Source organism: Staurois parvus, unplaced genomic scaffold, assembly GCF_062004578.1.
Source record: "Staurois parvus isolate SC_StPar_1 unplaced genomic scaffold, SC_StPar_1.0 ptg000635l, whole genome shotgun sequence".
In the NCBI taxonomy this organism is placed as follows: Eukaryota; Metazoa; Chordata; class Amphibia; order Anura; family Ranidae; genus Staurois; species Staurois parvus.
In genome coordinates, this window is record NW_028318431.1 from 2,009,602 (window position 1) to 2,027,850 (window position 18,249).

Sequence of the window (18,249 nt, forward strand, 5' to 3'; positions counted from 1 at the left end):
TCTCATACTAATATTTTCGTGAACCAATCTAAGCATTTTCCTCTGCTGTTCCTCATCGATCTCCCTACCCATATCTTTTCCCCATTTCTCTACATAAATTAATTTTGTGTCAGTGTCCAGTGCCGTTAAAATTCTATATGTTTGTTAACTATATTTGATTGAAATCCAATAAATATTTATAAAAAAAAAAAAAATCCTGAGAGCTAATCCTGTTCTGAACCTGATGTAAACCTGACGTGAACCACTGAACAACTTCTGTATTAATTAGCTGTGAAACCTGAGCTTCAATCCGCACCGCACATGTGTGAATCAGCTCTTATAGTACACATTTCCTCGAATGCTAGGCAGATGGATATATATCTCAGAACAGCTTTTAACCAAGTTCTTGCACAATTTAAAAACTCTGCACAAAGCTTAATGCAGGGCACATTTTAGCTAGTAAGTGGTGGGTAGAAGGTGTGAATAAACCTGATCTCAAGGCAAACAGTTTATATGTATGTGCAATTAGCATTCCCACCTGTAGGTGTCCTAAAGCCATTAATGCATGGGAAGGGAGAACCTTGTAAGAGAACTGGTCCCTTCAAGACTCCGTTCACTGCCTTGGGAGAGTTAAGTTGTCTACTTGGACACAGAACTCTTGAAAGTCTTTTGCATTATCCGAGGAGAGGGAATCTTTTAAATGGGGGAGCCCACGTCAATTGGCATGCTTCTGGAGGCCCAGGGGAGAACAGGCTGACTTCTCAAGATCACACCCTGAATATTTATACCCTTATTCAGCATGCACCAGTGGCAAGGAAGCTCCTACTGGGTGGCCAGGGGGAGATACATATTCACAACTCTGTAGCTTTCATGCTATTGCCAGTCTCCCATACAGTTACAAGGGTGTGGGAGTAACCCAAAGAAGCTGAACTATCAGTTCAGCTAAGCTGACTGCAGCTTAGCACCACTAAATATAAATAGACACTTTTGCTTAGGGCAGGGTGGCTACACGTGTGCAAAGAAAGGATTGTTTGCTACTTTAGTCAAGCTTACTCTAAATATATATAAAGGATATTTGTGTGAGGCTGTGTGAGAGTGTTTTCTCCCAAACAAGGTACTTAAGACATGCCCTGCCTACAAGCTAAATAGAGAGTTGAAGGGAAAGTTGTCGTGGCTGCCAAAGGATATGTATATACACCCATCCAGTCCAAGCCGGCCATACAGGGGCCGAATTCCAAAAGAACTCTCTAAATGTAGGACACCTAATTGGCCCCATGTACTGCCTCTTCCTCTCCCAGTCTGAGTGCTTCTGAAAAAATGCATTAGAAAAGACTATCAAGTTAAATTCAGTTTAATCCAGGTGTTTCAACTGGTTGCATTTGCCATACATGTAATGATTTTCTTTAATAAATACATACTGTAACTGCATTTGCTGGTGCATGGAGTTCAGATTTAACATCATCCTTTGAAAAACACAAGGGCAGTGCTGATATTTTCTTCTCATTTATTATCGTATTATACTTCATTGAGTAGTATGTTCTCCAACACCATAGCTATGTAGTATACTAAATAATGTTCAAATAAATGAAATAAATACAAGTGTTCTTTATCATCCATCTTCTTTTGCTTTGTTTACAAGCATAAAAGTGATTGTCAATATAAGGAATAAAATAACAAGTAAACTAAATACAATGGAACTGCACAATTAAACAAAAAAGTGTTCATAAAAACTTCATATTTATCTGCTAGCTGACTTAAACATATCAAATAAAAGACAAAAAATATTAGGTCTTATCTATCAGTCTCAAAAAATTGTTTTATTTTGAGAAAACTATTGTAAGGATGGAGGAATTTAAAAGTGGCTTGCACTACAGCACCACCCAGTGTCTAGAACATTAAGATCATAAGAAGAGATGCCAAAGAAGTAAACATCAAAGCCAAAAGTCATCTGCATTAAAACAATGACTGAAGGAAATTATTAAAATCTAGGAAGCAACTTATATGGCCAAATCAGATCTATGAATATCTTAAAGGACATACTTGGCACCTGGCAGCCAATGAAAACTTCTAAGGGCAACATTAGATACAAGTTTAACCTCTTTTTTCACCCTATTGACCAAATCTGTATGTGTGTGAATAAACGTAAAACTTCTGTTTTTAGGATGTGAAATGAAAGGATAAATGTTTAGGACAGCTTTTAGACAGTGGATAACTAAACCTTGCAGGTTTTGTAACCCCCCCACCACTATCTATCCTATCTTATTATCTAAAGCCAGCCATAGACAACACAATATTATTTCCTGTAACCTAGTCAGTGTTGATGTGGCAACCCTCCCAATGAGCTATTGTGTTCTCCAGGTGAAAATGCTGTTACCTGTTTCATCTAAATGCTGCTCTGTGTTCCATCTAGGCTGCTCACAATGCTAAAGGTCTAGTTATGGTTATATAGTCTTTGCCAAAAGGAAAAAGATAAGCCAATCTGAACTCTGATACGTCTCTGTAACTGAATTAACCTGACCAAAAGTCTATTTTTTGATTATGTGTACAGCCCAGGAGGAGGCCAGGAGAGGAAGGAAAGGTAAGTATTTAATCCCTTCCAAAACTTCCATCTTAGGAAAGTTGTTAGCATAGCTTTGTTGTTAATTTTGAAACAGTTATGGTCCATCTAAATTCAATCCATTGTGCAGAAATTTAGACGCTGGTATGACCTATGGCAGTGGTCATGACGCTGGTATTGGGTATGGCAGTGATCAGGAAGTTAGCATGAGATATGGCGGTGATCAGGATGCTGATATGGCAGTGGTCAGGACACTGGTATGGGGTATGGTGATGATCTGGATGCTGTTATGGGGTATGGCGGTGATCAGAACACTGGCATGGGGTATGAGAGTGATCATACTATTGGTATAGAGTATGGCAGTGATCAGAACACTGGTATGGGGTATGGCAGTGATCAAGATACTGGTATAGGGTATGGAGGTGACCAGGATGCTGGTATGGCATATGGGGTGATCAGGATGCTGGTATGGCATATGGGGTGATCAGGATTCTTGTATAGGGTATGGCAGTGATCAGGGAACTGGTGAGGGGTATGGCGGTAATCAGGATGCTGGTATGGCAGTGATCAGGACATTGGTCTACTGTATGGTGGTGTTTTTGTGTGGACAGGTGACAGGGATGGCTGCATTGTTTATTGTCACTACACTAGGGCAGTGATTAGTGACACTGGAGGCAGTGATCAGGGACACTGGTGTGGCTTGCACTGCATCTTTAGTTTCACTTTGCTATGTTTACTATGTGATTGCTGTGACTGGACACAGCAGTCATATGGTAAAACACCATGTGATTGCCTGGACACAGTGATAATATGATCCACTGTGCCTGGTGATATAAACCGATTGCTGGACTATCAGGTGCACACTCTATGAGCCACGCCGGAGCTGCCAATGTGGGCTGATGTACAGGTACGTTAGCCCACATTGGCAAAGCTTCCCATCTGCCGTCTGTAGTCTATTGGTGAACGGAAAGAGGTAAAATAAAGATTTTCCATCCACCACTACAGTGCCATTTCCAGCTTCTAGCAGAACACGCCAGTGAAGGTGTCAGGGCAGGAGCCGAGGAACGGACAGGCAGGCCTAACAATGTAACGCACTGGCTGACGACAACCACCACCCACAGACCGAAGTCCCTCAGGGCGCGGAGTCTAAGTCCCAGGCTGCCCTTCACCAGGGCCCCTGATGGTGGGGATGGACTTGACGCAGCCAGGAACCAGGTCGCGGCCCCCGAGACACCTCAGCTGCGGTAATGGCCGCCGCCAATGGCGTGTAGCTGGTGGAAGAGACAAAAGAGTAGTCAGACAGGCCGGGGTCAACAACAACGGGACAAAACAGTACAGGACAGCAGACGAGAATCACAGGTCACGAGCCGGGTACAGCAACAGAGGGTCAGATCAAAGGAGAATACAAAGAATAGTCAAGTCACAAGCCGAATCAGAATACCAGGAGAGTCACGAGAGTCAGAACAGAGTAATAGTAACACAAAGACACAAGACACAAGTGCAAAGAGCATGTGCAGGCCACAGGCTTATATGTCATCAGCCACGCCCCTCTGGGGGGGTGACCTCAGAGACCTGAAGGCATAAAAATGATTCCCACCATGCACAGCAGAATCCAAGATGGACGCCAGCACATGGAGTAACATAACCTCAGGGAAAAGGTAGGACCTTGACAGAAGGCCTCCTTTCTCCCTTTGATACTTATATGTTTGTAAGTCTGTTCACTGTTTGTTAAACCTATATACTGTATATCTGGATTTAATTCCAATGTATTTGATGTAATTTGTAGGTAGCTGTCTGCAAAGAAATGTGTTCATTGTATGTATTTGTGAAAGACGTGTAAAACATATTGTAACCTCTGTTTATGTGATTTTATTGTATATTTACAGAACTTCTCACCAAAGTAAATTCAGCTTTGAAATGAAACACAAGACCGCTTCTGTCAGTTTTGTTAGCTAGCTGGTAGTAGGACAGCATACCATGTTTTGCAGATACAGACTTGGTGCCCAGGTCCCTGTGTATACAAGCTTTTATTCATGTCAGAACTCCTATGGTGCCCTTGGGAATGCACAAGCAGGTCACATGCTGGTCAGAAGAACATCTACTGGAGGTAAAATAGACTGTGAAGGAACTCAAATAGAGCTCAGAAGTATCTTAAATTGTTCTCAAACACAAGTTTAGTGCAACAGAGAACATACTATATTTGTTGATCTATACATGTCCTAATGTTGCATCATGTATAAAGGAGCAACATTGCATAGTACATCTCCCTTTTTGACCAAAAGAACGTAGTAATTACAAATTACTTGTAACCATTTTCAACTCAAAACATATTCCTAAAATGTACCTTATCTCTTCAACAGCTGCATGTCCATGCAAAATATTAACTGCATACTTTTTCTGTGTTCCATTTTGGACATGCTTACATATGTAATACACTGCACTGTTATTGTTTGCAGGATATTGTTTGGCCACAAGGTGGCAGTGTTTTACAGTTTAGCTATTACAGACTTGAGTATAGCAAAGCATTGTTTAACTTGCATGCTGGAGGCAGGACTGTAGTGTCCGGACAGGCTGAAAGCAGACTACATTTCCCAGAGGAGATGGCAAAGGGGCGGGGGTCTATATAATCTAAAAGCCTGGGAACTTCTTGGGAGGTGAGAGACTGTGTGAGGGTGAGGATGTGTGCTGGATACTAGCGTGGAAATCCGAGGGCCCAGACCGGATCGGGTCGCATCAGAAAGTGGGACGGAAGGACTAGAGATCACTGGTGTTGCTGACAAATAGAAGAGTCGACCCTACAGGCAGACATATCATGGAATCGTGACCAGTATTGCTTCCTTCTCAGAGGGAGCAAGAGGACAAGGTGGTCCCCCAACCAAGAGACTGTTCTTCACTCTACTTAGACTACAGACTTGGTGAGAGGGTTCCACAACCCAAATTCTCCCCAGTTACCAGTTATCCAGCTGTTTTTTCAGTTACTTCAGTGCAGTACATCTTGCATCATAGTCTACCACTTGAAATACAGACTTCTTAGCCCAATTCAGTACTGCAGCTTAAAGCTTTAGTGTTTCCCCTCTCCATTGCTCTGAATGCAGGACTCCGCCTGCAGCACATGTGTCTTGGGGGACAGTAACACTGTTATTACCTAAATTTCAATACATTATGGCTGTAAAGGAACTTTCTTCATCAAGCCAAATCCCTACTTACTGGAATAAAAAGTCTACTCCTGCCCCTTCCTTATCTATATCAATTTGTGCCTTCACTTACTCCCACAAAGGGACCCTTCCTATTTCCACTACTATTGTGCCTTTTCTCCTTCAAGAAATCTTACTCACAAATAAAAAGGACCTCAACCTTGTGCACCAAAAATGACCCCAACAAGCACGCAGAAGAGCTGTTTGTATAATCTGGGGTGGTATTAAAGGGGATATTAATATCTACATATCCATCTTTAGAGTTAAACCATGTTCTCAGGCACTGAGAAACCAAAAGTGAGTTAGTCTAAATTTTGATTTTGGTTGAGCCTATTTCAGCTCATTTTGGGAATGTATCTCAGAGCAGGAATTGGCATTTAAACTCTGTTCCTGCAGGACATTTTGGGTTTGTTCAGAAGTGGTACTGTGCTTAATCATTTGGCTGAGCCTTTCAGAGTGTCTAACTTTTGTACATGCTTACTGTTATCTCTTTTGTGCTTGTACTATTTTTTTTTACTTTGATCTCAATACAATCAGAATATTGTGATTACTTTGTGTTTCAGGGCCAGGGACTTCTCCTGGTCAAACGTACTACCTTGGTGTCTGCAGGGGTTGTGCTTCCAAATCAGGGTCATAACAGACAAGGAAACCCAAAATACTCAGTGGCTCTTAAGAGGGTAGCGCTACACATACAATAAAAAACAGTTTATTTTATTGAATTGCCTAAAGAAAACACACTAGTCCAGCAGTTTTTTCAAAACTTCTCTTTTATCCTGACTTGTCTTATGTCGATCAATAAGCTTGACATGATTTTTAACGGATGTTTTTTCCACATTGATTGCAACAACTAACGTAGGTTGCCATATACATTAAAGCAGTATTAAGCCCAAATTGTAGCTTACCAATTCTCAGAAATGATGGTTGCATTAGTTTTTTAGGCTTTCTTTTCTTTATTTTCACCTGTGATATGGCCAGTAAGTCTGTTTTTTTTTCTCAACAGAACAGGATGTCCTGTAGATGTATCAGTTAGAGGTGAGACAAACCATTTACCATTCACAGGGGTGTTTACCAGGGGCAGACTGACCATTTGGAAACTGCCCGAGGGCCCGGGGTCAGTAGGGGGCCCCATGAGATGCCCCGGTACCTTTTTCATAGGCTTTTTTTGAGTTTGGGCAAGGACACAGGGGCCCCATGATCCCCTATTGTCTGGGGGCCCCATGAGTTGTCAGTCCACCCCTGGTGCTTAAAATGATCAGCTTTTATTTTTTTTACCCCAAAAGGAAAATAGCTGCTGTAACTGAATAAAATGTGAGCTGGAATTTGACATCAATTTGTTACTATATCTAAATCTGCTAGTACATCTAAAAATCCCCTCCCCGCAGATTAAAAATGCTGCTGACCAAAGGTGCCCTATGGTCCTTCATTCAGAGTATAGGCACTCTGATACAGGAGCTGTATTAATGGCCAGATCACCAGGTGAAAACAGAGGGGAAAAAGCTTAAAAAAAGGAAACTAATGCAGCCACCACATCTAATGATTGCTAAACTACAATGATCTCTGCATGATCCTTCTCCCCTATATTGCTCTAAAAAGGAGCACATATGGGAACAGAGTGCCCCTCTTTAGGGCAGAAATTGACTCAGGGGATATGGTGAGGCAGTCGGATTGTGCATGGTCATTTTAATGTTCTATAACATAGTTTTATGGATTAGGCAGCTACTGACCTCTATTGTTATGTGCTGCATGTTGAACATTTATAAATTCTGCTCTTTGATCATTTTAACACATTGCTTGTACTGGCCATATACAGCTTCTACGTGTACTTTGGTCATTTCTGATCCAGATTTTTCTAATGGCAGGATCTCACCCAAAACATGGCCCTGATACCTCCAGGGGGACACACAATAGAAGATCATTTCCTAAACTGAAGTATCTTAGTGGAATTAACTAAGACTGGGGTAGACAAAATCTGAAGCAGCTGTGGATGACAATTAGATTCTAGCTTTCATTTTCAAAGCATTGATGTTAGTGACTACAGTAGTTACACCCACAATAATAACCTCCAGCAATGGTGTCAATAACTGCAAAAAGAACCCTCAGCATTAGTGTCAGTAATACAATAAACACCTCCAGCATTGGTGTCAGAGACTGCAATAATAACCCCCAGCATTGGTGCCATTAAACACAGAAAAAAAAACCCAGCATTGGTGCAATTGACCACAATAATAACTCCCAGCATTGGTGTCAGTAACCGCATTAATAATCCCCAGTACTGGGGTCAAAAACTGCAAAAATAACGCTCAGCATTGGTGTTAGTAACACAATCATAACCTCCATCATGGTGGTGTTAGGGACTGCAATAATAACCCCCAGCATGCATTGGTGACACTGACCACAATAATAACCCCCAGCATTGGTGTCAGTGGCTGCAATAATAACCTCCAGCATTGGTGTTAGTGACTACAGTAGTTACACTCAAACTGATTACCAATGGCATTTACTAGCTGTATTTTCAAACCTCCTTCACTGATAGTCAATAACAATATTACCCTCCCACCCCTCCCACCCCTCCCTGCATTGATAGTCAGTGGCAGCGCTCTTACACCCCACCCCCTGCATCTTTTACATTGGTCATCAGTGGTAATGCCGGTAACACTTCCATTGGTGGAAGGTGGTAATATGGCACAAGCTCCCACACCACTCTCTCTCTCTCACTCTCTCTCTTTCTCTGATGACTTTCTTCTTTTGTCCTGCACAGATCACTCCACCTGACAGTAATGGCTTCAAAATAATACCAGGTGTGGGAACCCAGAGAGCCTCCCAGCACCCAAAATCCTGCTACCATTCTGCATTAGTGCCCAAGGTGGCAGACCCTGCCAAAGATACTGTGGGTTGCACAGAGAGAACATACAGGCCACATATGGCCCTAAGGCCACACGATGGGTACCAGGAAGGTCACAGCTTTTCATTTTAACGGTGTTGGATATTTTTAACACAAGTTTAGCACTCTGCTGCACTCTTGCTGCATGTGTATAAAGGAGTTCTAACTCTAAGAAAGACACCGACCGCAATAAATCACTTTTTTTTTCTTGGAAAAGAATTAGTACATCTGTCAGGTTCTTTTTCCTGTCTGTGTCGTTCTATTCCAGTGAAAACTGTTCCCGTCTTCAGCTGTCACAGGAACGAACATCAACTTAGGTGAAACATCTTCAACAAAAGTTATGGACAGTAATAAAAACTTGAAGTATTTATGATTCCAAGTGTACTAAAATAAAAAAATAGGCTTGGCTGGAGAATAACATCTTGTACAACAACTCTTTAAATTATAATCACGCAGTGCAAAAAACAAATATATAGAACTGAAATGCACTCCAATATTTCATAATACTCAATCAATGCAAAGGAACAATGTTTTGCTATTTTATCACAGGAGAAATATGTACTTACTGCATTGTCGCCCAGAGCCTTCTTGATACTAAGTCGAACTTTAAAGGCACCTGGTGCATCTGAAGATTAATAAAACACTCATTATTATTTCCCACCACATTATGCTTATATTACTTATACATTTTCTTAGAACCATACCTATCATGTCTCCATGGGGCATACAACTTAGTGTCAGACATACACTTTAGGGTCAATTTGGTCAGGGGTCAGTTAACTTACCAATATGTTCTTGTAGTTGATAGAGTACAATAGAGTACTGTCTCTAATACTTTTTTTTATTTGAATTAACAGTTCAATTTTCAGGAAAAGCATTTGCGGTCTTCTAGGTCCAAGCAGTACAAGCTTACTGCTTAATGATGTAATGCTTGAACCTAGAAGAAGAGGAGTAGACCTTAGATAACCTGCCCGGAAAAAAAATTCACTTGTAAAAAAGTATCAATACTTGTTGCAAGTGCACTAATATGGCTACAATCACTTTACAAATAAACACTAGATGAAACACAGGAAAAACATGAACTAACAATTTTCCTAATGTTACAACATATACGTAATGTGCGAAATGACTTGGTCATGAGTGGGTCGCGCATTTACTAGCTGTATTTAAAAACAAATTATGTATAATAATTATATTTGTATGCCTTCTTCACATGTTCTTCGTCATTGAATCTGGAACTCAGCCAAAGTAGAAGTGATTTAATGGATTATTTAAAACAATGGTACAAATAGCACTATTGATCCATTCAGTTATTTCTTTCCATTAGTGTGCTTTGTATTTCTGTGATCAGTCAAACAGCTTTTCTTGATCTTGTTTGTACCATGTTATTTATTTTTATAATTTGTGACTTAGTTGTTTTTTTAATATTCTTGTTTATACTGAAAAGCTAATAATGGGAGGCTTACAGTTTCACAAATTATAAATAACAAATGAACAATTATCCACCTGGGATAATATAATTTAGTGCTGGCTTTTATGCATATTTTATATAACTTATGAATTCATATACACCATTCATATAAACCACAACTATAGAACATTGCACCAAGAATAGACCTGTCTTCTATCAAACTGATATGATCATCTACTGGATTGTATATGACAGACAGACTCTCTATAGGTTTGTACTGCTAGAGGTCAATAAGAATTGCCATATTGGCATTGGCAAGTCTCAAGCTGTTAGTCCAGTGTTCCAATAGCCATAGCCTACCAACTGTGGTCACTTATTGCAAATACACAGTCCCTTTATTGCATGACTGAGTTCAAATAATTCAGATCGTATGACGAGTTCACTCCCCTTTTATATTATTTATAACTCTACAAATACAATATAAACGTTAATACTTTAATATATTATTAATAAATAGTCTAATGAATAAAAACCGAGACAAGTCAATCAGATTACGGCACATATTGTTCCAGATCTGGTTCGAAAAATGAAAGCAGGCATTACAAAGACAAAACATGTCCCTCCAAATTTGTATAACAATAAAACAGAGAATGCTAAGATACTTCTCCACCTTTCATGTACCAATATATGATCAGGGTTGTACATTTCAGTAAATTTTAATTATTTGGTTTTACCTGGTTTGCACAGATTAGAATTTCCGAAACTGAACAGAGAGAAAATAAGAATTAGAGTTTTTGCCAGCATCCTTGTAGAATGAAAATCCATGAGAAAAAAAGAATTCTGGGTCACTGAGAAGCCGTCTTAAAAACTTAGCCAGTGAAAAGGGCTTAATTATTAATCTCTCAGTCTTCAGCCAAATGATCTGAAATGGCCATGTTATTCTAGCAATTTGTCACCTAGTATAAGACACTAATTATAAAAATTATTTGCATTTCCTCGTGATTGCCAGATAGGACCAACAATGATTGCTTAGATGGGTATTATACAGGTTTCTAAGTAGAAGATTGTATAAAATGTATATTTTTGTATAACATTGCTCTTGTTAAAACACTTCTCTGTTGTAGGACAATGAGAAGACAACATCAGAAGTAAGATAAAAGATTTACAAGCCGTAGAGGAAAATTGTGGTTATCTTGCTATTTTAGGCAGTGCTGAGACAAGGTCTTTTAGCACCAAAGGCAAAAAGGCCAAAATGCGCCCACATGCGCTGTGAATGACTTCAGCAGCATAAGGTACAGGTCCTGCTCTTTTTGCATCCTTCCCTGCTAAAGTGCCCAAGGCAGTTGCCACCTCTGCCTACCTCTTGGCCCACCGCTTGCATTAGGCTTTAATCAGTCACACCTGTAACAAGTATGCAGCCAGTGTCATTAGACAGTCTAGCAGAAGTCAGACCACCCCCATCTGCATGCGTGTTCTGGGTCAGACACATAGAAAGTGTTAAAGCCACATGATCAGTATGACAGACAGACAACTAGCATTTTGAAAGGTGACGTCAGCAGCAGGAGACAACATACACTATTTTGCCAAAAGTATTGGGCCACCCCTCCTAATCATTGGATTCAGGTGTTCCAATCACCTCCATGGCCACAGGTGTATAAAATCAAGCACCTAGGCATGCAGACTGCTTCTACAAACATTTGTGAAAGAATGGGTCGCTCTCGGGAGCTCAGTGAATTCAAGCGTAGTACCGTGATAGGTTGTCACCTGTGCAATAAGTCCATCCGTGAAATTTCCTTGCTACTAAACATTCCACGGTCAACTGTCAGTGGTATTATAACAAAGTGGAAGCAACTGAGAACAACAGCAACTCAGCCACAAAGTGGTAGGCCACGTAAAATGACAGAGTGGGGTCAGTGCATGCTGAAGCGTACAGTGCGCAGAAGTCGGCAACTGTCTGAAGAGCCAAAAGCTAAAGACCTCCAAGCTTTGTGTGGCTTTCAGATTAGCACAACATCAGTGCGTAGAGAGCTTCATGGGTTTCCATGGTTGAGCAGCTGCATCCAAGACATACATTACCAAGTACAATGCAAAGCGTCAGATGCAGTGGTGTAAAGCATGCTGCCACTGGACTATAGAGCAGTGGAGATGTGTTCTATGGAGGGATGAATCACACTTCTCTGTCTGGCAATCTGATGGACATATCTGTGTTTGGCAGTTGCCAAAGGAGAACGGTACTTGCCTGACTGCATTGTGCCAAGTGCAAAGTTTGGTGGAGGGGGGATTATGGTGTGGGGTTGTTATTCAGGGGTTGGGCTTGGACCCTTTGTACCAGTGAAGGGAACTCTTAAGGCTTCAGCATACCAAGACATTTTGGACAATTTCATGCTCCCAACTTTGTGGGAACAGTTTGGGAATAGCTTCTTCCTGTTCCAACATGACTGCGCACCAATGCACAAAGAAAGGTCCTTATAGACATGGATGAGCGAGTTTGAGGTGGAGGAACTTGACTGGCCTGCACAGAGTCCTGACCTCAACCCGACAGAACACAATTGGGATGAATTAGAGAGCAGACTGCGAGCCAGGCCTTCTCGTCCGACATCAGTGCCTGACCTCACAAATGCACTTCTGGAAGAATGATCAAACATTCCCATAGACACAATCCTTGTGGACAGCCTCCCCAAAAGAGTTGACGCTGTTATAGCTCCTAGCATTGTTTTTTTTTTCTTATGAAGAAATGTCATTTCACCATGAAGGAAATAGCTGTCTCTGTTTGAGACTGAATTCTTGACCAGGTAGTTTATCATTTCTCTGAGTGTCATCATTGGGAATGCCCCACACTCTTCAATCATGTTGCTAGTTCCTAAAAAATGCATAAATTGATCCAGTACTATTGCAAACATTTCTAATTACCTGCACAGGTCACCTACCTAAAAAAGTCTATGTTTTAGCATGATGTGTTAAAAAAAATAGCAGCCAAATTGAACCTTTGGTGTGGCTTACATAAGCATATGAAATGCAAGTAAAAACTTTACAAAAAGGATCTGAAATACACAGCACTGCAACTGTATTGCATGAAATGTGAATGTGGCATGATAGACTATCAAGGTAACACAGGCACCGTATATCTACTTGCTATATTCAAATAAAGATCATAAAGGGACAAAATCATGGGTTATGGCGGTCAAGACCACAATCTTTACAGAATAATGAAAAAATATATATCCAGGTTGTACATATAAGCCTACCAATAAACTGTTTATTACAGTTCACAATCACTGCCTTCAGTTCTTGAAAGTGCAATCACTCCAGAAATTAGCAGACTGCCATAGAGGCTAAAGAAATGACATAGTTACATTGGGGGAAAAAAAGTATGAGAGGAAAGAAGACTCTTAGTACAAATACAGTACATACCAAAAAGATTATTTATGTCAAGCTTGTTTACGTGTATACCTAAAACCATTAAAGTCTTACTAAACCCAGGACCCTGCATCCACTATACCTGGTCTCCCACAGTACACAGAACATGGACGTGCAATTATTTTAGTAAATATAAACTGCTAAATACCTTTTCTCATCAGCAGTTAGAGCAGTCTTGTGACTTCTATCAATGTTTAGCTGAGCACTGGTTAATCTTGTAGGAGTTTTCATTCTTCCCTAATTGTTCTATGAGGCTGCATAACCCCTGACCCTCTGTCTGGACAGTGCTGATTGGTCCTGTGCTGATCACATGCTGTCAGGAAACTAGTGCAGCTCATGCGAATTCTTCTTCAGCTAATGCTAATTCCCGTGCATATAATGCTTGTGCACATTTATCAGCACACAGAGAAGCCCAGGCTAATATTCAGCATGCACTGACACGCACGTGTATTCCTACGCGCCATCGCGCATTGGCGCGTAGGTCTCTGCACACTGCAGAGTATTCACAATGAGTAAAGCACACAGACAAGCCCAGGCTAATATTCAGCGTGCACTGACACGCACGTGTATTTCTATGTGCCATCGTGCATTGCCGCGCAGGTCTTCCCTCATTGGCGCCAAGCTGCCTATTTAAAGGAGACTCTGCTGTGTACTAATCGTCGGATGTTCTTCAGCTTCCTGTGACTCGTGTTCCTGTTTGTACTGACTGATCTTCAATTGCTGACCCGGCTTGCTCCTGACCTTGCTCTTTGGATTCTGAATTCTGACCTTGGCTTGCCTTAGACTACTCTCTGCCTGATATCCTGGTGGTGACCTCGGCTTGCCTCTGACTATTCTCCGGTGATCTCCTGGTGCTGACCTCGGCTTGCCTCTGACTAATCTCCGGTGATCTCCTGGTGCTGACCTCGGCTTGCCTCTGACTATTCTCCGGTGATCTCCTGGTGCTGACCTCGGCTTGCCTCTGACTAATCTCCGGTGATCTCCTGGTGCTGACCTCGGCTTGCCTCTGACTATTCTCCGGTGATCTCCTGGTGCTGACCTCGGCTTGCTACTGGACCTCGCTCTGCTTGCTAACCTGGTATCTACCCTGGCCTGCCTCCTGACCACACTGCTGTCTCACTGTGTATGACCCTGGCTCATCTTGACTACATCCCTGACTGTGGCAGTCACCTGCTATCAAGTTATCGGCACCCGTGCTTCTTTGAGACTTGCACCTCTGTCACCACATTCAGGGGTGCTCGGACCAGAGCTGCAAGGGAAGCCCTCTTGTCAACTTGGCCTTCAACCAAGGAACGTGACACATGTACTCTCCCAAGAGAAAAAAAACATTCTAGTAATATACACCAAACTGAGCATGTGCAGCATGCCCCCAATGCTCCGTTCTTTCAGCAAATGTATTGGAGACAGTAGAAGAATGGGAGGATCACAGAAGACAGGATAAAACATCCTTTTTACACACTGCAGAGGATTAACCCCTTAGTTTCCACAAAAGGCAAAGCAAACATGCTTTACTGTAAGTGTGTGAGCTAGCGAGCGCACCGTGTAAGCAGCTATTGCACTAAAAAGGAACCACAAAACCTTTCTTGTGTATACAACATAAAATAGGGAGTGCAGCGCTATAAAAATAGATGAATAAATCAATAAACAGTATATACAATCGGCCAGATATAAATCCTACGTAATACAGTCCTATAAACTGAATGATGAACAGTCCAAGGTATTACGTTTAACTTCAATCAAAAACGAGTGTATTCCAGTATCCCGACATGGAGATATGGAGAGATTGCCCACTCACCGGAAGCGCAATCTTAATGCGCGTATAAAGATCTCATGTAGGCGAACGTCCTGTGAAGGTATGGCCTGGTGATGGAAGTATCCTCTGGTGGTCGCTCAGATGGTAGGTGCCGGGGATAATGGTCTGGTCTAATACTCTTACTTCTCCAGCCTGGACAGGTACCTGGAATACTGGGCTGAGGTGTGGAGGCTCAGTGCCAAGTGGTAAAGATATAAGTGCTCATAGTGTAGTATTGTAAAGGTTTATTTAGATAAAATTAATGAAGTAACAATATGAGCATAAACGCACAAGGTGATTGTGAGTAATAATAAGCTCCTGAATACACTGACCAGTGGAACCATGGGGTGGCAGCCGGACCTCCTGATCTGGTGGTGTGACGTCAAGGCGTGCAAGGGCTCCTCCTAGACGTGTTTCGTGTAATGACACATCTGCTGTAGGGGTGGTGGCATCACCAGGAGGAGCCCTTGCACACCTTGACGTCACGCCACCGGATCAGGAGGTCCGGCGGCCACCCCATGGTTCCACTGGTCAGTGTATTCAGGAGCTTTAACCAGTTCCCGACCTCGCTATAGCCAAAAGATGGCTACAGCGCAGTTGGCTAGTTCTGGGAGGGCTTCCATGGGCACCAACAGTGCCCATCAGTGCAGCCTCACCAGTGTCCATCAGTTTAGACTATCAGTGACCATCAGTGCAGCCTATCAGTGCCCATCAGTGACTCCTCATCAGTGCCCATCAGTGCAGCCTATCAGTGCCCATCAATGAAGGAGAAAAATCACTTATTTACAAAACTTTATAACAGAGACTAAGAACAACTTTTTTTCCCCAAAATGTTTAGTCTTTGTTTATCAAAAAAATAATGCCCCCCAGTAGTGATTAAATACCACCAAAAGAAATCTCTATTTGTTTAAAAAAATGTTAAAAATTAAGACCAATAATGATAAGGACCCAAGGGTAAGGAAGGACAAATACATCTCTGAAGTGGCGAGGATCAATGAGAATGCGTCTGTATACCTGCACTGTGGGGGCAGGTGCTCAAAAGAGGAGCACTTCAGGCATGTAAAAGAGCGTGGTCTCTGCTGGCTACTGTGGTTTCTCCCACTGACCCTATTATGTTCTGCAGTGACTAGGCATCAGAAGGAGAAACTAGAGCAGTAAGTGAGGAATTCGCTATTCAACCAGCTGGAGGAGTCTAATCGGATTGGCATCGGGAGTTTTAGCAAAGGGACGGATGGACTGGGATGTGTACACCTGCTTTCTTCTCCGGATAATACCTTTCTAATTTTGATGACCCTCTAATTGGGTAATTTTAATGTCTCACCAAAATAAAAATGAACAAAAAGCAGAATTTTAACATTTTAAATTGCTGAGCCTAAGCAGGCTACACCTTTCCTGTTCACATATCATCACTGAAAAAGTAAGTCTTCAAAACTGGCCGAGTCCTTTTTACAATGTGTTAATCATCAGCCTGGGATGTGCTGAGTATTGTATACTTTATAGGTGATAAGTTACCAAAATAAGGAAAGATAGTAATGGTATACCAATAGCAGATAAAAATTAACTTTAACTTTGTTTTACATAATAACATTTGTCACAGCAGTAGCACCTTCTTTGAGGGGTTTCAGACAAGATGGCAATAAAAACATTACAGAGGCGCCAACAATTCCACCCTATTCACAACACAATAACATGTTTTGGCTGTAGTTGGGCGTTATTGACACTGGGGCAATTTGACAATATACTGCCATCTTTGCTATGCGGGAAAAAAAACAGACACGCCTAAAGGCAAAAAAAAAAATGCAGTAGCATATTAATTTCTTCAGTTACTTCTTGGTTTTCAGGCCTAGTCAAATGACATCATAAATTTCAGGGTTCTCCAGAAGGAAGGAGGGTTTTTCTCAGCTAGGTAAATCCTCCTGCATGCATGCCTGAGCTAAGAGAAGAAGGATTCCTGAAGGAAATGCCACATATATCTGCCCTTACTCAAGATGCCATGGCCAGAAATGCTAGGGGGTGTTTTTCAAAGTGATTTCTCAGCAAATTAAAGCATGGAGACATGGATGGATGGGGAAGTTTACTTTGAATATTAAATACTCCACTCCACCGGGAGTGTGTGTATGTCTGCTTCCTGCCTGTCAGATGGAAACATTCAGGCGGCTGCACTTCTGCCAGATTGCTTCCATACACTCCCAGTAACGGTTCCTCTGCAATGTATCCTGGGCTCAAGTTGTCCACCTGCAGGTCCAAGACCGGCATAGCGGGGCTGCCGGATACAGGGAAGTAGAGCGGTCACAAGTCCCCTCTCCTCCCCTTCTTGTTGCTGACCGCAAGCAACATGTAAAACTCCACTTCTGACTCCCCATGTCAGTGTCAGCGATCACCACTGCGTCAGATTTGGTGGAGCACAGGCTAGACATTAAAGAGAAGAGTCTCGTTAAAGAGAACCTGACACCATAAAATCATCACATAGGGGACCCTAAAGGGGAAGTCCCGCTTTATGTTCTCCCCCCCCCCCACCACATTTGGTGCATTAACATTTTTTGTGCTGGCTGTGATACTGCAAGGAGTCACAGACGGCTTCCGACAATAAACACACCAGCTCCGAGGACACAAAGATGACGAAGAACCAGCTCAGGTGAGGACAGCACTGGATCCCTGGACAGGTACATGTCCTGCAACTAAAAGTCAGCAGCTACAGTATTTGCAGCTGCTGACTTTAATGTTTTCTGTCTAGGGTGAAGAACCTCTTTAAATACCACCACAATAAAGCCCTATGGGTTCATTCTCACACATCTGCCGGTCCCAATTTGACAGCCGTGTGAATGTGTGTCTCCAAACGCACACTGTCTTCGGTCAGGGACATGCACCAACGCCCCCATGGATATCAAATTGGAACCACTGTCTATGTCCCTGTAGCCGCTGCATCAGGAGCCGGGTGCACACTGTCTGCGTTCGTGACCGTGCGCCTGGCTGTCAAATTGGGAGCAGCGGCTGTGTCTAAGCAGCCACTACATCCCA

At 42.2% G+C, this 18,249-nt stretch overlaps 1 protein-coding gene across 1 annotated transcript in view; it reads right to left on the minus strand.

Annotated features, from left to right (window-relative positions):
- The window catches only part of CLTRN (collectrin, amino acid transport regulator), a 59,704-nt gene extending 48,857 nt beyond the window's left edge, over nt 1-10,847 (minus strand). The window contains exons 1-2 of the mRNA XM_089693610.1: nt 10,757-10,847; nt 9,178-9,236 (exon numbers count right to left, since the gene is read on the minus strand). Coding sequence (XP_089549736.1) covers nt 9,178-9,236; nt 10,757-10,847 — 150 coding nt within the window. The remainder of the gene's footprint in view (nt 1-9,177; nt 9,237-10,756) is intronic.
- Between the last annotated feature and the right edge of the window lie 7,402 nt (nt 10,848-18,249).